This window comes from Hyposmocoma kahamanoa, unplaced genomic scaffold (assembly GCF_003589595.1).
Source record: "Hyposmocoma kahamanoa isolate Upper Pololo Valley unplaced genomic scaffold, ASM358959v1 99599, whole genome shotgun sequence".
NCBI classification, from domain to species: Eukaryota; Metazoa; Arthropoda; class Insecta; order Lepidoptera; family Cosmopterigidae; genus Hyposmocoma; species Hyposmocoma kahamanoa.
The window spans coordinates 67,141-90,692 of NW_020655960.1; the positions used below are offsets into that span (position 1 = coordinate 67,141).

At 37.4% G+C, this 23,552-nt stretch overlaps 1 protein-coding gene across 1 annotated transcript in view; it reads right to left on the minus strand.

The window, feature by feature from the left end:
- LOC113239120 (E3 ubiquitin-protein ligase SH3RF3) overlaps nucleotides 1-23,552 on the minus strand; it is a 78,889-nt gene that overhangs the window by 52,085 nt on the left and 3,252 nt on the right. Inside the window, exon 2 of the mRNA XM_026475985.1 lies at nucleotides 19,394-19,522. Within this exon, the coding sequence (XP_026331770.1) occupies nucleotides 19,394-19,507 (114 nt within the window). The 5' untranslated portion in view covers nucleotides 19,508-19,522. The remainder of the gene's footprint in view (nucleotides 1-19,393; nucleotides 19,523-23,552) is intronic.

The window sequence follows — 23,552 nt, forward strand, 5'->3', positions numbered from 1 at the left end:
TAAATATCGACAAATCGACTCCTACTAGTTAGAAGTCAGTTTATTTTTATACATCCGTGTGGTCTCTGGCTTAGAATAAAACCTCTCCTACACTTCCCGGGGGTGTTTAAGGGATCAGCAAGCAATGAAAATGAGTAGCAGAGTCGTCGAGTATATTTGTACGTGAACTGCGATCCCCGAATAAAGACGAAAACGAAATCTATTTCTGTCACCAAGCAGTAATGCGCGTATATCGGTGATCCAGTTTTAAAAAGTAAGAGTCGTATTCTAGAACTCTACTCTATGCCCAAGTCAGGATATGAGTATGGTTTAAAGCACTCGAAATCATACTTAAGTCCCTGCCATCAGGGTCGTATTTCCAGTGCTTGTGTTTCAATTGCAATCCTGACTTGAGCATTGAGTTCTAGAATACGACCCTAAGGGTCATATTCTAGAACTCTACTCAATGCTCAAGTCAGGATTTCAGTATGGTTTAAAGCACTCGAAATCATACTCAAGTCCCTGCTGTTAGGGTCGTATTTCCAGTGCTTGTGTTTCCAGTGCAATCCTGACTTGAGCATTGAGTAGAGTTCTAGAATATGACCCTAAGAGTGCTGGTGATATTGTAGGCATATAGAACTCGTCAACTTAAGTCTCAGAGTGTCGGGTGCGTTTGCAGTGCCCCTCAGATCTTTGCGGTTTAAAGCTCTGAGTGACACTGCAAGTGCTATGGACGGGCGTGTCGCTTACCATCAGGCGCACGAGTCGTTCGTCCCGGTCATCAATAATGAAGTGACGATTTTGAAAAGTAATAATACCTGGGAAAACTGGATTAAAATGGACCAAAATAGATTAGTTTTAGGGAGATTTATCGACATGGAAGCGCTTGAACTACTGGTAATACAGTTGACGAAAAGTTTTTTATATAAACGGTTTTTACTTTCGCTTAGTTAAGAGAGAACCGACCGTAAGCAAAATGGATCACTTTTTGATTATAGGAACCGGACATAAGGCAATCAAAAAAAAAATCTTTGTATCCAAGTGAAAAAGATGTGCGATTCGCGTCCGCGTATGATGACCCTCTTATTCTGTTTTTTTATTTATGTTTTTATCTTCCCAAAAAAACTACTATTCGAAGTTATTATGTTAAGTAATGCATATCAGTAATAAAGTGAAGATCTTCGAATCGAACATCGCATTCTAATTAGGTACGTGAAATTATTACTGTCACAATAGACGAGAACGCGGGCAAGAATTAATACTCCTTTATAATTAAAAAAGTCTAGTAACACGATACTAGCTTTTAAATAATATTCAAAACATTTCCGTGTAGTCACATTTGAAACTTTGTACGTTGATGTTGCATCATGCGAGAGTCTATCTGGAATAAAACAAGACAAAAATAAACTTTTACGACTTTGAGGTATGTAGTGAAAAAGAATAACTTCGATTAATTAATATTCTCTTTATAGATTGTGTATTTCCAGTGCACTGTACAAATATGTCTATATCTATACATTATGATATGAGTCATGTTTTTTTTAATAATGCCAAGTGAATGACGGGACGAACAAGTTGTGCGTTAGGTGGTAAGCGATACGTCTGTCCATAGTTAGTTGCAGTGCACGCAGAGTTTTAAGTCTATATAACCCTAGGCTTTGATTGATTCCGCATAGCAGTGAAAATGTTGAATCAATCACTAGAAAAAATATATATATCGCACTGCTATTACAATAGTGTTGTAACTCAAAATATGTGAAATTCAAGATTATAGCATTTCTGAACGTAAAATTTGTTTCTCTACATGTAAGTAAAATTGTCGTTATAATATTGTAAGAATCCATTAATATATATCTACTTAACCCAGAACGAGACAAACGTTTTGAGAGCTACTTCTGGACAAAACAGTCCTTAAGTACATAAATTACAATAATCTTTCACGGGTACTGAGTCATTAGTTTTTCAGCTATTCTCAATAAATTCACTTTTTGAGTTAATTACACGACTGTAATAGTAGTGCGATATAGTAAAAATTGAGGATATAATATACACTGATTACTACACGGTGTGATAACGCGAGTCCTAAAAATTTTCACGATGCACAAAAAACACAAACTTACCTCGAAATTTTACGAAAAAACCGATATGTTCAATAGGTCCTTTACATATAATGTATTTTTTTATATCAACTGAACTAAATAAAACACGTATACTATACGACATAGGTGGTCGATTTTCAAAAGGCTTTAATTTCGTTTGTAAAAAAAATAAGTTCTGAAATAAAGCCTGTGTCCCTGCCGTTCAACCCAAGCAAAATGAACCGTATTAGTATGGGATTAAACTGAGGTAGTATCGATTCTCAAATTGCTAAGATCTGAGGGCACTGCCACAGCGCCCGCCGACTTGAGACAGGTTAACAAGTCCCGTGTTCCTACCTACTTGCTACCGTGTACACCAGCACCTTTACCCATCAAAACCGGAACGCGGCAATGCTTACATTACTTCCCGAAGGCAGAAATAGGTAAGAATTTGTGAGGTTTCAAAAAAAATGTGTAGTTGACGAATGCTTTGACGCAAATTCAATTTGATGTTAACGATGATGTGTCCGACGGTGTTTGTGCAGTAAATGCCTATTAACTCTAGTCTCTCAAACAATATTTATTTCATAAGTACGTTAAATTATTGATTAATGATAATTACACTTGAAATCGTCACTTCGAAACTATTACTTATTCGTACGGCAATTTCCCTGAGAATAACGAGTAAAAATCTCTAGGGGTTGCTCTTTGTAAATAAATATTTCGGACCCCTCATGGAAGAATGGCGTAAGTGGAGTTAGGTTAAAAATGTTTATTGCTGCATTAGATACAGAAAAATATAACCCACATCCTATCCAATTTTTGTAATAATTCTCCTATATTAGTGGATAGACGTCGCGTAAACAAGTCTGCAGTCTGCGAGCATGTCATGGATAAACCTACATATTCAATGAAGTTTGACAAACCCCAGGTCCTTGCAAAAGAAGTCCGTTATCTACCCAGGATGCTGCGAGAGGCCATTGAAATTAAAAAACATCCTAATTTCAACAGGGAAGATGGTTTCTCCGTACCACCTGTTTGGGATCCAGTATTTCCTCTAATGAAAAATCCCAAACAGACATAAGACTGCAGTACTAATTAATATGTTTTAGTTTATTCTATAAATGAATAAATAATTAATAATAAATTGAACTTAATAAAAATTCATTCGATAAAATAATTTGTAAAACTTAATATAGCGTAAATTGGAATGTATTTTTTGTAAAATTAAAAATAAGGTATTCAATTAATAACTATTGTAACTATAGTGAAAAAATAGGGTGGTTTGCATCAATATTAGACATAAATGGTTGAAGACTGTACCACCTCAGTCAACCGTGACTATGGGACCTGTAAAGGGCCCGAAACGTCGATTTGTTTGAAAAAACAAATATACGCGATTTAAATCCGGAAAAATTAGTGGATAGAGTTACAAGAATTAGGGAGGATGTATGTTATATTTTTCTTTATCTAGTGGGCATGAAACCTTTTTGATCTAACTCCACTTATGCCATTATTCCATGAGGCGTGCGATTTGTACAAATTTATCATTTACAATAGTTATTTGTAATGTGAAAAATCAAAAAAACCTGGTCAGAACGCAGAAGCTTTCGGGAAACAGTCGGCAGTTGCATTCCATTCCTTGGCAGTACGCATCTATAAAGACGAATTCAAGAGTTCCTACAGGGAAGTACGCCACTTTACCTATTTCTGCTGCAAAGCAGTAACGTGACCATTACACAGCGTTCCGGTTTTGAAGGTTTAGGGTGAAATTACAGACACATGGAACTTGTCAACAACAGGGTGACGTGCGCAGTGGCAATGCAACTGCTATGGACAGGCAAGTCGTTAACCACCACGTGTTCGTCCGTCATCACAAAAAGAAGCAACGTGTTTCGTGCGGGTGGTAACTCAATGACATAACCATGAGTGTTCCGGACTTTCCGGCAGACCGAAATAGACACCGAAACTGGAACTAAATAGTAAAGTCCGCGCGCACACTCACGATTAGATTTTTGCATTGATTAACTCTAGGTAACTATCTTAAGAGTCTATACTGCCTCGGCTCGAACTAACATTTTTGACGTACTAATACGGTTCATTTTGCTCGGGTCAAGCGGCAGGGCCAAAACCATTTGAAAAATGTATATCGTATACCGTACGTGTTCTATTTGGTTAAGTTGGTAAAATACCTATTGAATATAGCGGTTTTCTTGTAAAATTTCGAGGTAAGTTTGTGTTTTTTTTTTTCAATTGTGAAAATTTTTAGGAATCGTGTCGTCACACCTCATACCAATCAGTGTATATCCTTAATTTTACCACATATTTGTTCCTAAGTTATTGATTCAACATAATGGGAAAGCGCCCTTATTCACGTGCACTAAATATGATAATCATTTAGACTAAATTAGGCTGGGTGTAAGTTTTTTTTTAATAAATATCACTTGGGCGTACACAAAAGGGACTGATAAAAGCAATTGAAGAACGTAAAACTCACAAACGAGAAAAAACAAAAAAGACAATATGTCATAGATCAAGCCAAATACTGTCTTAACTCAAAAAGGAATATAATGAAACAAAAATTTTATTCTAATGATTACATACAGCTTCTGCGTACTAAGATGAAAAAAATCCGTGGCAGTGACCCGTTTAGCAGTTTTGCGTTTGCAGGTATTTTCGATCCAAGATGTTTGAAATAAATATTGTAAATGATAAATGTATCCAAATGTATATTTTACATGTAATAAAATGTGTAATTACAAACCCCTAGAGTTTTTTTGCTCATTCTTCTTAGGAGAATCTGCCTTACGAATGAGCAGTGGAGTTTAATCAATATGACGATTTCAAGTGTAATTTTCTTACCCATGAAATAAAGATATTTTGAGTTTGACTTTAACAAAATATGAATGAATTTGACAAAATCCCAAATGAATCTTCTTGCGAATAATGAGATTATTTTTATTTATACGTAATAATAATTAGTTATCCACTCATAAACGAGAATATAAATTGGCTCTCTTTATTTTCTACGAATGTCTACTTTTTCAATTCAAAATTCGTCCATTATATGCTGTTATTTATTTCTTTTTTTTTTGATATATGAAATTGTGCAATTGTCTGCGTAGAGCACCATTGGGTGATTTAAGTACGTCATTAATATATAAAAGGAAGAGAAATATCTCAAAACTCTTCCTTGCGGGAATTCATATTGAATAACTTTAGAATCAGATAAACATTCCGTTTACATTAATATTGCCATGTTGATTCTATTAATTTTGGTCAGTCGAGTGCTAACTTACAAATATGATTTTATCGTTTTATGAGCTTTACCTCTTACACTATATTAATAATACTCGAAAGGTTTTGTCACGGTACAAATTGTTTAATATAAAATTAAAAAACCAACCAACTTGAAACGCTCCAGTTCATTAGCAATAAACATCAATTGCTCGGACTTAAACGTTCGAGATTAACTAAAATGGCCTTCCACTACAATTTGAGAATGTCGCCTACACACGAGAAAACGCATGCTTTCGAAATGAAGTCCTATTTCGTTGTACGTAGATGTTATATTAAAATATGAGTAGTAAAGCCTTTTACGACACGACAAAAACAATACGAGGTCCAAAGAACTCTTGGAAAAGAAAGAACAGATTCAGCCACATGACTGAAATAATATAGAGAGAAATGGTATCAAGGAATCTAGGATTAAGGGTTCTGGTGAAAAATATGGAACACCCTCCTTACACAGACAAGAACGTAATCCTAAAATAACTTTTGCAAATCTTATCGAAAAGGAAAGGCAGACGGTCCAGGACCAGACAATATATCAAACCAGTCTGGTCAAGAAAATTGAGATGATCAACTAAATAAAAGGACACGAACCCAACGTTTGTCTCCTCGTTCGTTAGTAGTGCTAGCACGACAGGACGCGACTAGCGTAAGAGCGACATAAAGCGCGACATACTGCTATTCTCGCAAAGAGATCACGGTTTTATGTCGCTCTCACGCGAGTCGCATGTTGTCGTGCTAGCCCTACAGTACGTTAGTCGGCAAGCCAGAGATAATAAGTCAGAGCCAAAAAAGGTCACATTTATGCATATTCTAATATTATTTTCAATTTTTTCAACTTTTTTCGACTCCCATCCACCATCACTCTCAAGAGAAGGTGACAAATATCATGTGCCTGTAATTTTACCAGCACCGTTATTAGGCTCAACTCACACTGGCGCAGAGTCGAAGAGTTGCGACGCGTCATGTTTTTCGCCTATAGCATATTCATCTCTACCCATTATTAAAAGATCAAATTTGTGTTATGCAAATATGGAATCGCGCGTCGACGCTTGGTTAAAGTCAAGCGGTTTCGCGTTACTTGCGCGCATTGACGCGACGCGTCAGACACCGACCACCCTGTGATTCGGGCGCGCTAATCCGAGAGTCGTAATTCCAAGGACTCGTTTTACATTAAATATCAAAGTTTTAGTAAAGGCCAAAATTGTTAACGTGGATTGATGTCAGTTGTCTTGAAACGTCTCCTTTCCTGGCCACGTTCAGAGAATACATGAGACGAATTGCTCAAGGTGATACTCGAAAATACGTGTATCCGTGTGTTTGGTTCCGAGTAGATCAGTGCAGCGAAAGATGTTAAACAAACTTAAACTTTAACCTGTGAGCCGTAAAATTAATTTTGATATTGCTCTTTATTGCATCATTGGTGAATGACGCTCCAGGAAACTTTTTAAACCAATTTTATCTTTAATTACATAACATAAATACAAATCGTCGAGGATGGTGCAATTATGTGTAACTAACATTTGATTATGAGTCTCCATTTCGGTAATTTAGTTGCCAAATCAAATCCGCGTAAATGTCGTGGCAACCAAGTTAGCGTGATTTACGGGAATCTATTGTTATCAGTCCATAGACAACATAAATTAATGCTTACTGTGCAACAATGAAAGTCGTAGTCATTGAAATAACAAAGTAATAACGTTAAATTACAATTAAAAACGCGCTTTTTACCAATACGCGGATTTGCACTATCCCCGACGAAATGTCTATCAAACAGCTGGAATTCCTTTACACTTTTCTATTGAATGTTTAAGACTCTTAGAACCTTGCTCGGAAGGTCGGCTAGAGGTACAAGTCAGGTCTTAGCGCATCGACTGCACAATAAAATAGTGTTTGGTACTTATTTTTTGTATTTTAACCAACTTCACTCCGATTTCTCCGTCAATTGTGGACCGATTTTGAAAATTCTTTTTTGTTTCAAAGAGTACATTCTCGTGGTGGTCCCATTGTCACCAAGTCCCATGCAAATCGAAAAAAGCCGATAATCCAACGTTTGAGGTCGGTTTTTTTTAAATGAAATAGTTACAATTATTAGTTGATACGATTCCCAGCTCAAGTAGGGTTTTAAAAAATCTGTTAATGCAGTTATCAATTTTAAGAAATATATAAGAACGTTTTCTATTAGCTATTTTAAGTGGTACCCTTCATATCACCCCTTCAAGTACAGTCGGTGAATTTACTTAGGTATCCACTATTTGTATAGCACTTAGTATTAATAGTGGATACATAAGTGAGGGCACAGACTGTACCATTGACTTTTTTTCCAGCCTGTACATCCTGTATTTGAGATGAATTTATTAACACAGGTCCAAGTAGCGCCAGGTCGTCGACCAACCCCACCGGCTGTGATAGTTCTAAAACTAGAATCAAATTGATGTGACCTACTATTGGTCAGTGTATTGATCACTAATTTGTCCCACTTTCGTTGAGAGACCTCTGACATTTCGTTCGGGCTGAAAGTATCTGTAAAGGTTTCTGAAGCTCCTATTTCTTGAATGAAAATGAATATTCAAGCTCTGCACGGTTTGGAAACTGTACAATTACTTGATTGATTAATTTCTTTAAGGACTATTTTTATATCCTTATTCGTCTCTTCAACAATAAGCGTTACATTTATAACTAAGCACACTATTAATGCAAAATTGATGGGTCACTTAATTGCATTAAAATACTTTACAACGGTTTTCTCGTAAAATTTCGAAGTTAGTGTTTCTTTGTTCTATCGTGACAATTTTTGAGGAATTGTGTGTATATGCTCAATTTTATTATAATACGGTTTTTCTAAAGTGAGTGATTAAACACTTTTACTATTATGCGGCATCAACCAAAGCCATTTCAGGTTATATCGACTGTTAAGTGTGGACTCTACAAGCCGCCACTGGCATTGGAACCGTCTACTTCTTAATAGAGAAGAAACCGTTTTTCCATTAGGCTATTTCTTTTTATTCAATTACTATATTAGTTTTAACTTCTCTTTGAGGATTGGAAGTGAACGTAAACAAAGAATGTTTCATGTGCTTTGATGTACTAATAACGTTACCTACAATGATCCTCTAATCTGTGTCTATAATGAAATTAACAAGGACAAGAGTTTAGACATATCGCACTGCTAATACAATGGTGTTATAACTCAAAATATGTAAAATTCAAGATTATACTATTGTAGAACGTAAAATTTGATTCTCTACACGTCAATAAAACCGTCGTTAGAATATTGTAAAAGACAACTAAAAGATATCTACTTAACTCGAAATGAGACACACTTTATGTGAGCTAGTTCTGGTCAAAATAGTCCTTATTCAAAAACATGACATTATCTTTTCTCTTTTATTTTTAAATATGTATATTTGGCAAGTAGGAAATAACGTATACATAAATTTACACAGATCTTTCAAGGGAAGCGAGTAATTCGTTTTTCGGCGATTCTGAGAAAATACACTTTTTGATTTTAAGACTTTCGTGGTTATTCACTAAATGATTATCACTAGTATCAGGTTTCTTACCACGGTATGACTTCTTTTTATTTTCCCGATATTTTTTGACACTTTTTGAGTTGTTACACTATTGTATTAACAGTGCGATATATTTTTAAAGTTATCTCGCATTTTAAAAATTTTGCAATCTTAAGATAACGCAGTAGTAATTTTTAGACCGTTACTTTCGTTTCGTTAGTGTAACCAATTCGGATACTTAAGTTATTATAACTTATTAATTGTAGTTACCTCCAATCATAACGTTATTGTATTTGTATTTGTTAAATTCATTTTTTTTAGTTGTGTTCAATAATATGACATAGCAGTGCGTAGCTGTTAGTGGATTGCAGATTTGTTCTCTATTTAATTTAGCAATATTAATTTGTATTAGCAATATAAATTTGTATTCTGTAGCTGTGCCAATAAATAAATAAATTATTTATTAGTCGGAATATTGTACAATAGTGAATTCCTCAGTATAGTTTCCTCTCGCTCACAATGCCTAACACATGGTGAGTCAAGCCCTTATGTTTTTTTAAAATCAATGCCATTGTTTGTATGGATATTATTATCTATTTATTTCATTAGGACAAAAAATAGCAGTACAAAGTTAGTAACAAACGGTTTTATTACTAATTTATGTTAATAGATCATCGTGTATCAACAATATCATCAACGAATTAACATTAGTTATTTGAATGTCCTACATTTATTTATCTCGTGAGTTTGGGTTAATTTGTGGTTGTCTACCTATATGTGTGTCTATGGCATCCGCGATACAGGGTTTCTCTGGTGCAGGGCTATGAGTGTGTGCGTCGTTAGTTCCTAATCCTGTCATTCGAATGACAAATTAGTAACCTAGTAATTTTTGTATTCGACTGATCTGAGTGATCATTTACTACTCCACAGATTCCATAGAGCACAACGGTACTCGTAGTCAACTCACCCTCTCTGACATATCGATGTCTTACTTTTTCAAACTCTTATCCTATAAAGAGTGACTATTCAGGAGATGACAAAACTTTCTATTTATTTTAAATTTCTTATTAAGGGTGTTTATTTGGATGCATTACTTTAAGAATAGGTCAATGAATATGAAGGAAATGTGATGTGAAATTAGCCTGCAATATTTGTCTAAACAATCCATTTTTTGCATTGACTTACAATTATATGGACGTCGGGTCCGCGCTAAAATGTGTCCGAACTTATAGGGCGTTAAAATCGTATACAGAGCGTCATTCACGCTTTAGTCTTCGTTTGTTCGACTGACAGCGAAGCAAGCAAAATTAGACAGTACTGCGATGACATTACAATTTAAATTCAACGTTTTAGCTTATTCATATTCCTTTACATGTCACTACGTTTAAATAGGTTGACTTGGGACATTTTTTTCGTGGTTTTTGTATTAGACCCGTCGTCCATATAATTGTAAGTCAATGATTTTTTGCATTTCAGTAGCGCTGTGCTTTAAGATACGATTTGAGAAAGTAAGGCGACGATTAGAGATTAGAGTACCTTGTGAAAGAGTTCGTCCAGGGAAGTATTGTCACCTTAGTTATTTCTGCCGCCAAACAGTAACGTGGGCGGTGCTGGTGAAATTACAGGCACATGGGACTTGTCAACTTGTGTCTCATGGTGATAGGCGTAGTGGCAATGCGCCTCAATTCTTATGGACAGGCGTGTCGCTTACCACCAGGCCAATGACTTGTTCATCCCAACACTTGGTCTCATAAGAGTCCAATGTACTTGTAAATGCTCGCATTACTGCTTGCCGGCAGAAATAGATAAGGTGGCAGCACTTCCCTAGATTAACTCTTTCACAAGTAGCTCTACAGCTACTAAAAACTAATAGAAATGCTGACTACAAACTAAATAGTTATGGTTACTACATATTATACCACATTTTTATCTTCGTCCTAAAAACTTACGTAGAAATCACATACGAGTTATCCGTCTACATTATAGGAAAATAGGCACTGCATCGTTGTAAAAGTGAGAAAGAATCATTTAAAAAAGACGACCTTTCAAATGCCGAAACTTGTACCTAAGTGGTAGCTAAGAAAAAAATTACTTGGAATTTTTCAAATTATTAAGCAATATTTTTATCTAACAACCACAATTGAATGCTAAATCGATTTCCGATTGCATATTACAACATTTTTTTATGATACCAAATGGTGGGACGAACAAGTCGTGCGGCTGGTGGTAAGCGACACGCCTGTCCACAGCAGTTCAAATGCCACTCAGAGCCTTAAATTGTAAAAATCTGAGGAGTACTGCCACTGCGCCCGTTACCTTGAGCTATGCCTGTAATTGCATCAGCACCTATACTGCTCACACTACTACTTGGCGGCAGAAATAAGGAAGGTGACAGTACTTCCCTAGACAAAGTCTTTCACAACGAGCTCTACAGTTACTAAAATAAGCAATCAAGGTCAACAACTTGAAGAAAACTATAAACACCGTCCTAAGAGAGAGATAAGGCTCATTATTGAGGAGTGGATGACTCAATCGAATGAGTCAAAACAAATAGGGCGTTTGGATAGCGGGTAATAAACGTTCAGTTTGTTTACGAACCGACAGAGGGTTACAGCAGGATGCAACGAACAGGCGGCACTAAAAATGATACTGGCTGATTTTTTTTTTTAATAACTACGACACATTGACTTAGACGTGGGCTGGGGTTCCACCCCTACGTTATGGATATTACCAGGAGTCGCGCGAACCGTTCCGCTTCCACATTTATATGGCCAGCGGCTACAGAGTGGAATTCCCTGCCTGCAGACTTATTCTCCGAACGCTATAACATGGACCTTTTCAAGGCGAGAGTGAATAGGCATTATTTAGGTGTGCATGCTACATCGTCGACCTCGTCGTCATTTTCCATCAGGTGAGACGGAGGTCAAATGCGCACTTATTTTTAAAATGAAAAAACCTCTGTGGTCGAGTGGTTTGCAGGCCGGTTTTCATGATGTCTGTCGCTATCTCTAAGGCACTGGGATCGATTCCCGACCGAATCAATGTAGAAAACTAACTTTTCTGTATTGTTTCGTGTCTGGGTGTTTGTGGTACCGTAGTTTAGTTAAGGTAAGTAAGTTAAAAGCGACTTCTGACTCAATGTTACAAGTAAGTAAAATGTATGGGACATTTTACTTACCTGTTGAATCATGGCGGCAAAAACATCGTGACTGGCCGTTACTGTGCAAAAACTATAAATAAAACGTTTTAAAATATTCAATATCAAAAACTGACTCGTTTGAATTCGAAATCAGTTGTCACACATATGTTACACTAACATAAAATTACGTGTTACAAAGTTACAACTGACCGCAAATACGAATGTGAAAGTGTTTACTAGACCGCAGCCTTAACGAGAAACTTGTCGAACACACAAATTCAATTAAATATAAACTGTTTTCAAGTTGACTGTACCACCGGTAGAGACGATTTTATATTGAGTTGCCCCAATTTCTGAACGAAGATCTAGGGGAGCGTACAACATCTGTTTTAATATTTTGTAACATTGGTGTATTTAATTCACGTCGTAAAGCGAGCAACAATGTTCACACATAAAGAATTTTATCATTCATTCATCCAATTCATAGGTATGGGATCCCTGTAGCGACAGGCATGGGGACATAAAGCACCATGCTAGAATAACGCCGACTGGGAACATCACACATGTCCAAAGAATTTTTAATTTATGGAAAAGATTAATTTATTATCATTTAAGTCATTTGCATATTTGCCACACAAACACATTTTTTTTATGATACTAATTGAAGGAACGATTTCTTTTCGAATTTAAATTTCAAAAATTTTAATTAGTAAATTTAAAAAAAATTACTAAATAAAATTTAGTAGCTTTAGAGATCCTTATGAAAGAGTTGGCCTAGGGAATGTCATGGCAGAGACCCCCCCATCGTAGGATCTGGATACGGAAGCGATGTCAGCCATCTATTGGCGGACAGCGGAAACGAGGACCGAGGGGGGGGAGCCACTTTTGGAGCACATTAATCGATGGCGGACAAACACCCGCCGGGTCCGTGTTCCGGAAGTGGCAAGAGAGGCTAGAGGAGCCGAGAACTGGCAACTGGACCATCGGAGCGATTCGACCCGTTCTGGGAGAATGGGCGGATCGATTCTGAGTAGGAGTCTCCTTCCACCTTGCGCAGGTCCTGTCAGGGCATGACTGCTTTGGCAAATACCTGTGCAGGGTGGGACGGGATCCGACGGCCGTATGCCATCAGTGTGATTGCGCCGAAGATACGGCGCAACACACACTGCAGACATATCCAGCGTGGGAAGATCAGCAGTCGTCCCTGACCGCAGTAGTAGGACACGATCTCTCCCTGCCAACCGTGGTTCGAGCTATGATCGGCAACGAGACGGCGTGGAGTGCGGTGGCCTCTTTCTGCACTGATGTAATGTCGCGGAAGGAGGCAGCGGAACGAGAGCGAGAGGAAGATCCTTCCTCTCATCCTATGCGCCGCAAACGCTTGGGGCGCAGGCGGCTGGTTTATGCTCGCCAACTGCCGCCCTGAAAGTGAACCCTGGGAGTCAAAAACGGGGGCTTTCGTCACCCATTACATAAGGGTTTACAGGTTGGTTGGTATACCAAGTATTCCCGGCATGCCTCTAACGATGGACGGGGAATGGTGATCCCCCAGGGGTGAGTCTGTGGTGGCGTACAACCGCAGACGGGGCCGTGGATCGTAAACCGTATGACCACAGCCCCGTCTCACGCGGAGTGTGAGAATACCCGGGGGGTTTTAGTGAGTAAAAGTCTCACATTACCCATGATGGGTTTGATTTTAAAAACCCGAGTTTTCGAGTATTTTACTGAATTTTTTTTTTGTTATTTATTTGTATAAACCACTTCGAATACAATAATAAATGTAATAAAAACACGCTTAGACAAATAATTACGTGTAAACAAGCGTTTCTTCCCTACCAAACAACAAGAAAACAAGCAATACGTAAAATGGAACGCGCTCTCTCAGGCCATTTTGTTTTGTCGTTCCGCCCGCGTGATTTGTAATACTAAAAATATGTTTTTTGAAGATATTACTAGCATTTAAGTGCAACAACTGATTGATACCAAAATGATATAATTAATGTTAAAATTGATCTATGATTAAAATAAGGCTACAATAATAGATTAGTACTAAGATATTCTAAGGAAAAAGATTTATTAAGACTTTATTAAAACGTCTTGTAATTTGGAAAGTCCTGTTTCATTTATGATAATCCTTCCTCTCCTCATCCTTTGTTCCATTGCAGAAAATCAGTATAGGAACAGTTTTTTTTTTAAATATAACAAAAACATCGAAAAGCTCGAAAAAGTCCGCACTACCCAGGTTTTGACTATACTATGACCCGAAAACCCGGGTTTTCAAAATTGGTCCGGGTTTCGATGCCCTAGGCATGTCCCATAACACCAGACGCACGTCTTATTAGTCAAGTCACTTAGCATTATAAAAAAAATCTTTTAATTAATTAATTCTTCGTTTATAGTCATAAATACAGATAATTAATTTAAAAAAGGAATTGCACAATTATTGTATGGCGAGGATTCTGATTTCAGATTATACTGTCTGTACAGCATAATCTGAAATCTGAGTCCTCAGACCAGCTAGCAATATTGTTGAAAATATGTATATCATAACCCTGGGTTAATAAAGACACCTGTGATCAGATGTCAAAAGTGCTTTTATCACTAACACGAACTACATAAAACAAATTAGGTATATGTGAAATTTTGTAACTCCCATTTAAGCGTATAAAGTATTCTACGAATTTCTTTCTTAGAATCTTTAAACCTCTCTCCTGAAAAATTGTCATTTTTGCAAATGTGACTTTTTTACACAAAGGGTGACATTTATAACATGTGGCCAAAATCCGTTCAGTTATTTAGACATGATTGAGTAAGCGCCCAGTTACACGAAGAGAAAGTTTTCGCGCAGTTACCACGCTTTCATGTACATTAAAGGCGAATCTGAATTCTATTTACAAGGCAACAACATTTAAATTTAAATTTAATTTAAACTATTTTTCAAAATTTCAATCGCGTATATTTGTTTTTTCAAACAAACCAACGTTTCGGGCCCTTTACAGGTCCCATGGTCACCGTTCACTATTTGTGGTTAACATTTCAATTCCTCTGAATAATACAACCGCGCGGTCGACCAAATTCATAAGAGTCTCACCCGTGTGTCCGGGACGCTCATTTAAATTAAAACGTAAAAGCTAAGTAAATATAGCGTATTTTACCATGACAGTTAGACGCACGCGGACTCCGCTCGGCGACCGCGCGGGATGAAATTCGTGTAGAATAAATGCTAATGCTATGCCTAATAATATTTGTTACTTTTATTTATTTATTTATTTATTTATTCATACATTGCAAACTAACAGCTAAGTAGCCAAAGCGCTTACAAGTCATACAATTATTATGATAAGTATTACAATTCAAAAAATAGTTAACAGCAAATTATTCTAGTCCTTATTCTAACATTTTATGATAACGCTGACTACACAATGTTCCCTACATTCTGAGAGACATCTCTCTACATATATAGCCAACGCGATCAGCGAATAAATCAATTGAGTCACATTGAGTGAGTATGTCCCCGATCAGGCTTATTGCGCGAATGGTAGGCGCGTTTTCAGCGTACAATGTGCGCGTGCGGGCCTTGCCTAACAGCCGTGGATATCGGCGCGGGGCCACCGCACCCTCATCACTCCACAGGATACGAGTGGGCACCAACAGATCCACCTTACTTATTATGTCACTATCCACTATCCACTATCCAGCCAGCAGCTGCATCTTTCGCCTCCGAGACAAAGTGTCCAACTCTACCATACCCGAAACAAAAAGCGATGGATACAAGTACGAGTAATACCCGTACTGCCGTTTATAAAGCCAACGTGCAAACTTACGCTGAACTCGTTCCAACATTATAGAGTATCTATCTTCATAAGGGTCCCAGACTACAGCTGCATATTCCAGCTTGCTGCGTACGTAGGCGCTGTACAACATCCTCGCCACAGCCACATCATTGAATTAAATGTTACTCAATCGTCATCAAATAGCAAACATTTGAAACTTCGCATTTATCATAATATTAGCACATTAGCGTACTCTGCGCCTGACGGACTCACCACATTTATCGCCTTGAGCCGGTCAGGTCTTGTGCGAAAAAGACGTAGCGCGTTTCGCTTCCGCTCGAGCCGCCCGACCCGAAACGTGCTACGTCTTTTTCGCGTAATTAATTGCTTAACGCGGTTTCGTATCGAAAAGTGTGATGGCAAAAACCATATTAAATTCATATGTAATATTTATCTTGACATTTGATTGAGCAATTCTAAAATTATTTTTAGGTGAATCCGCCTTCTTAGGATACGTTTATCAAATGACGTATTCAAGTGTAATTTGTTTATCTACGTAATAAAGATACAATGGCTTTATGTCCTGTTGTATTTGGCTCCTGTTCTGTCCTGAATAATGTTGTAATAAGGGACAATTTTGAATAGAGAGGTACCTACGTAGGTTTAACTAGCAAAAGTTTAGGGAATATCACGTCTCTTTGTAAAGCTTCTACAAAATTCTTTGATATTGTAGAAGTTATTCATCATTATGTTATTGTGTACAATGAAAAGAAAACAATCAACAATCTAATCAGCATTATATCAAAATGAATTAGTTCGCAAACATTCCAATTACTCATTCTTGCTAATAAAATAAGTAACATAATGCTTAACAACAAATAAAAAAGGGTTTTGTTGGAAATAAAAATGTGATTTTATTGAAAGCATGAATATGTAAAGAATAAATCCTCATAATCGTATAAGTCAAATGGTTTTTAACCGACTTCAAAAAAAGGAGGAGGTTCCACTGTATCTTTTTTGTTTGTATGTATGTTATTAGTGAACCGATTTTTTTTGTAGGAAAGAGGGTAGGTACCTCAGCCGTGGTCCTATTTAAATTTGAAGAAAATATTCCACCTCTAAAAATAGCAAACTCGGGGATTAATGACTTTGGAGGTCAGTTTTTTATAAGAAAATAAGTACTCATTTGACCGCCAGGTCACCTGATGGAAAGCGGCGATGTAGCATGCACACTTAAATAACACCTATTTACCCTCGTTTTGAAAAGACCCAAGTTACAGCCTTTTGGGTACCATGTCTGCGACACTGTAAGCGACACACCTGTCCACAACCGCTTGTCACTCTGAGAAAAAACAAATGTAGAGTAGAGACTTTAACTGCGAGAGTCGGCTGCATTCGATGGGAACGATAGTCCGAGAATCAAAAGTAGCAGTTGACATTCTTAAGGAGATTTTTTGTGTCTGAATTAAGTTGATGTTTCGTAGTAACAGCAAAAGAACGATTAAATACTTGAGGGTTTCAAGTTAGTAGTAAAACAATAACATGATTGGTGAAAATTGGCGCATAGGACTTGCCAACTTATGTCTCAGGGTGACGGGCGCAGTGACAGTGCCCCTCAGATCTTTGCGATTTAAAGCCCATGAGTGGCACTACAATGGTAATGGACAGGCGTGTAGCTTACCATCAGGTGAGCGACTTGTTCGTCCCGTCAGTTGATATTATAAAAAATAAAAATAAAAAGTTTTCTCTACAGATTGTATCATTTGCATAATTATTTTTTTTGTAGAGGCACATCGGTATACATATATTTTTGATTGCAAATTCCACCGCAGAGAATGGTCGGGGATTATGGACTTGCACTTGTTGACAAATCATATTTGAGGATTTCAAGATATAATATGTTTATTTCCTTGATAAAGAGTAAATTTTATGTGGAAACGTGGCTATATTGAAATATAATATCGACTGTGAACTGGCAATCGGTGCTATCTCAATTTTGACAACTTGGAATAAGCGCGCGCTATTGGCTGTCGAAATCAGTTGTAATTTAGATAGCCAATAGCGCGCGCTTATTTTAATTTTATCGCGCGTGTCGCGACTTTCATGCGTAGCCATGCTAAGGGGGCTGGTTTATTAAACAAAAACACGTAGTTTTTAAATATTTTTATTACATATGTATGTATGTACACTACGTATTTTTGTTTAATAAACCAGATGCTATATAAATGATTTTTCTTCATCCTGCAAAAGTTGTCAAAATTGAGATAGTACCAGTTGCCAGTTCCCTGTCGATATGACGACCTCAGTGGCTCAGCGGTTTGCACTATGAGCGTTAGATGAGAAAGTCCTGGAGGAGTAATTTGGGAAACGCACTTTTAAAAAATTAATTAGTGCTATGCTAGTGTTCTGGCCCTGTACTCTCGTTCTCCGTCCAACATTTGTCCGAACCAATTACTGTGAAATAAGCAATAATCGACAAAATTAAAAAGCACATGATGCGAATGAAGCTTCATACTTGACATTGTTTTTTTATTTGGTCGAGTATTACTTATTTGACAGTAATTGTTTCGGTCAGATGTCGCACAGTGATTTAAAACTCGATCTAAGTTTGTAATTAATTTATTGTATGAGAATTAATTTTGGAGGTATCCAATTCAAAAATTTATTTTTAAATTGCTCTATGCACAACACGCTAAATAAATTTATGTACTTGTTGGCAAACCACATTATATATAAAAACATATAACCAATTTAAACTAATACGTAGTTCCATACAAAATGTTTATGAAAAGAGGCCAACATATGGTCGCCTTGTTTTATCGTAGCTAGGGATTTATTGATTGTTAAATATTTTGACAAATCATGATGAAAAATAATTCGAAACTAATTATAATGCGGCAATCATTTTGTCCAGTTATTTGTGTGGGAGTGTGTCGGCTGGCGAGAGTAGACCCACAGGTTAATACCTCAGCGTTCATACCTGTGCTCTGGTACTCATAGTACTGGGAATATCCTACTTTAAGGCTAGATTATTGGTATGATAGTCTGACATAATTACTATTTTATTTTATTTTCCTTTTGGCTGGTTTTAACCACATTTGCAGGCCGCAATCACGTAAATGCAGCGTGGTATGTATCCATGCTGAGGGTGTGTTATAATAACAGCCTATTTTGTCTTCTTCTATCTGCGTGAACTTGCTGACACCTCAAAGGTTGAGCTGGATAAAATAGCATATGATGGATCGTTCGATGGACATAAATTATTGTATTGTATTATATTTCTTTCATCGACTTAATTCGACTGTACTTTATAGTGTATTTGTTATTTGTTATTGTAGTGTTAGTGTATTTGTTTATACATTTGAGAAACGATTTTGATGATTCTTTTTTTTTTGGAAAGAGGGTACCTCAGTATTGGTCCCAATTCAATTTAAAGAAATTATTCCACCTCTAAGGGTGGCAAACTAGGCGATGAATTTTCGGTTTCGCGCACTCCGGTAACCGATTTCAATAAAACTTGGCAAATAGATGTAGTTCCACGCACTTTTGAGGTCATTTTCATTTTTTTATAAAAAGTTATGTAATATATGACCCGTTGTTCGTGAATAAGGTAAAACTCACCTTGAGACATTTGAGGCAGAAGGTATGCTGGCAGGGTAGCACTCGCGAGGAGGTGTCGAGCCGCTCCAGGCACACTGAGCACTCCAAAAGGTCGTTCAGTAGACCCTCATCCATCACTACGCGACTAAGCTGTAATGGAACAAATAATCTAATCAATATAGTCGTTTTCTTTGATAATTATCATAATAATTATTTGATAATAAAAATGGAAGTAAATTATAATAATAACACACACACTCGAAGCTCCGCACTAAGGAAACCATGTATCGCGGGTGCCATGGACACACACGTGTAGACAAACACAAATTACATCCAAGCTCATGAGAGAAATAAATGTAGGCCATACAACTATTTCTCTCGGCCCGGGAATCGAACCCGGGACCTCTGCGTCACAGTCCAGTATGGTAACCGTTCGGCTACGGAGGCAGTTCTATTAATTTGCTATTCCGCGAACCAGTAGCGAAGTAGTAGACTAGCACGATAGGGCGCGACTAGCGCGAGAGCGACATAGAGCGCGAGAGCGACATAGAGCGCGAGATACTGCTATTTTCGCATAGAGATTCGCATTTCGATTTCGCATAGAGATCGCAAGTCGCGCATTATCGTGCTACTCCCACTGGTGAAGGTTAAATTTTGTAAAGTTGCTGCGCTTGTGCAGAATATTTTATCATTCCGTTCATTTTCCCACCCTCATTCCGCATAAAGTTAATAAAATAAATAACACAGTTACAGTACCACCACCAAAAATATACCCGACACGTGTTTCGCCTCTCTACGAGGAATCCTCTAGGGTTGTGGATTGTTCGACACTCGGCCGAACTTCTTCGGCCGAGTGTCGAACTCTTTGAATAAGTAATAAGAGAAGTAGCTTAGAAATGTTACATTTTCTTTGCTCTTCTTTTTATATAAAGGAGCAAAAATTACGTTTTCACGAACTTACAATGCATCTTCAGCATTAATAAAATTTACACTATGGATTGTTGATGGATTGTCATCTTTTTTAAATCCTGTTTTTAGATATGCAAGTATTCGGCCGAATTTAATATCTGAGTAAATTTTTTTACGATATCAAGTGACGGGGCGAACAAGTCGTGCGCCTGGTAGTAAGCGACACATCTATCCAAGACACTTTCAGTGCCACTCTGAGTTTTAAATCGCGAAGAACTGAATGCCACTATGCCCGTCACTTTGATATATAAGTTGACAAGTCCCATGTGAATATAATTTCGCTATAACGCTCCAGTATGGCTTAGCAGCAATAATGTTTTTTTATTTCCTCTTATTTTTAGGTATTCGGCCGAATAGTGATTCAATAAACCGAATCGAACGAAAGTGACCGAATATTCGTTGCGACTAGTGGATGGCAGTTTTTGCTGAATTAGATCCCAAATTATCTTGAACGTAGGGCTATCTCTGGTGCCAAATTATACTCGAGTGTGTTTTGTCTTTTTCTTTTCCGATTCCCATCAGTTCCGAATCCGAGAAATAACGGTCCGAAATGTCACAGGTGGCCGTCGACTATATAACCAGAAATAGAGACGAAATAACGGCCATCCATCCCTGTCAACTTATCGGGTAAATGGGCCCTATATCACTTTTACATATCAAGTCTCGTTTGCACTGAAATCACAAATTAGAAAACTGAAACAGTACAGCGCCAACAACTGACCTGTGTGTACGTCTCCGTCTATTCCAAAAATATTCTCTATTTATTTGGCTGTGTGGGGGCTATTCCATTCGATGATATGGAAAAACAGCAAAACATCTAATTACAAAACAAACGGAATCACATCTCACCGGTAATTAAACATTAAATATATGTAATTTCGCAATTGTCGTTCATTATAGCAAAGCTCAAGTTAAACTGGACATTTGAAGTGAAGCAATTGACGACACCCGTCAATTGTTTCGAATTCGGGCTGTCAATCGGAGCGCAGTTGTCACAGTAATGATTTGGCAGAATAGTTTTCAAACAAATTAAATGACATTTCGTCTCTATTTCTGGTTATATACTCGATGCAGGTGGCGGAAGTGTCGTTTTATCTCTAGGTGCGATATTTGTATTTTCTCGGATTCGAATAGGAGTTACAAGGAATAGTAGTTAATAAGAGTTATAGCACAAGTGACATCCGAGGTCAGAGTTTTCTAGATTTGTATAATCTCCAGAGGTGCCAGATGAGGCGATTTTACGCCATTTCGATAACTTCGAGGGATCGTGAGGCGACTAAAGAAGTGATCGGCGACTCGACGATATTTAAGCTACGTTTGAAATAGGAAATGGCGATTTTAGGCTACTTAATAAAATGTCTGGGGAATTACAAACTTGATTGGGGATTATGTGGGGAATGGAGTTGTAAAACAACTCATTTGGGGGTTTGAGTATTTCTACGTGTGGAGAATTAGGGAAATAAGAGAGTTCATATTCCCCAATTTCCGGCAGCAAGCAGAATTGTAGAATTATTTTCATTGATTTTTATGGATTTTATGACTTGGGCGAATATCGGCTACTTAACACACATAAATGTGCTAAGGTATCTGAAAATTCATATTCGTGCCTTTTGTAAGAAATAAACAATATTTCAGCGTTCTACACCAATTACCCCTTAAAGTAAAATAGGGGATGAGTAAGCTACTCGAAATAATAATAATAATAATAACGTTTATTCCTCCACAAAAATACGTACATATAGTTCTTAGTAATTTAAGATACATGCAATAACTTATTTTTGGGAGCTGGTGCTTGTTAAAGGCTTAACGCCTGTACTACAAGTCACCAGGCTCTCATCCTTAGAACTGACACATGACAATCTTAAGGTATTACTAAGATTAATTGTTTATAAAGAAAAAACATTTAAATAGTGAAAAAATACATTTGACATTATTGAACTATATACACCTAAAAGATCAAACTCAAATTAAAATTAAATTTAAAATTTTCATGATGTTGGCGTCTGCCACATGACAAAGACATTTAAAAATATAAATTAGCTTACGGATGCGCGCTGACAGTAGATGTATGTATTGTCTAAAGTTGAGTGTAGAGTCAAGTAGCAAACCAAGATATTTTATGCTGTTGACAGTTTTCAAAACGACAGCCTCAGATCCCGGCACCTGGGTGGAGATAACAGTAAACTTAAGATAATTTTGCGGTAGAGTATGGTTACGAAAAAGGCACCACTCTAGTCTTGTCCACATTAAGTGTGAGCAGATTGTCTTCTAGCCACTCCCTCATCACGTCAAAGCCCGACTGGGCGGATTGATAAACTTCATACCAATTTACCCCGGTGAATATCAGTGCAGTGTCATCAGCATATGAGAAAATTTTACAGTTTTGAAGTTGTAAATTACAAAGGTCATCAATATACACCAGGAAAAGAGTAGAACCCAGAATACTTCCCTGAGGGACCCCAAAGGTGATAGGTTGGGAAACGCTAGTATAATCACCAATTCTAACACATTGGGACCTACCTGTGAGATAGCTCTCAAAAATATTTAACTGCAGGCCCCTCAGTCCCAATGCCTGGAGCTTATGCAGAAGTCGGGGTATTGAAACAGTATCAAAGGCCTTAGCCAAATCCAAAAACACACCAAGACACCCGTACCGCTTATCCAAGCTGACAACAACATGATCGACCAAATTATGGACTGCGTCAGAAGTGGATCTACCCCTTCGAAACCCGTACTGGTTATCTGATAGAAATTGGCCAGTTTCCAGATAATTTACCAACCTGTTGTTTAGAATGCGCTCGAGGATCTTTGACAAGGCTGGCAGGACAGAGATGGGCCTATGATTGTTTAAAAGTTTTCGATCCCCCGCCTTGTAAATTGGGTGTACAATAGCCCGTTTGAATTGGTCAGGAAAGACTCCCGTGGAAATGCTCAAATTACATATATAAGTGAGCGGCGGTATAATAAGGTGTTGGTATCGTCTTAATAAATTTCCAGAAATACCATCCCATCCTGTTGCACAATCTGCTTTTAGAGTGTTAATTAAATGCTCTACCTCTTGTTCATTCGTCTCCAATAAAACAAATGAATCACCACTACATCGTTCAACCAAGTAACGACTAGGATTAGACCGCGAGGCTTGCATGACTAGTGCAAGTGCACTAGAGTGTGCTAGATTAGGACCGGCGTTCACATAGAAATGGTTCACCAT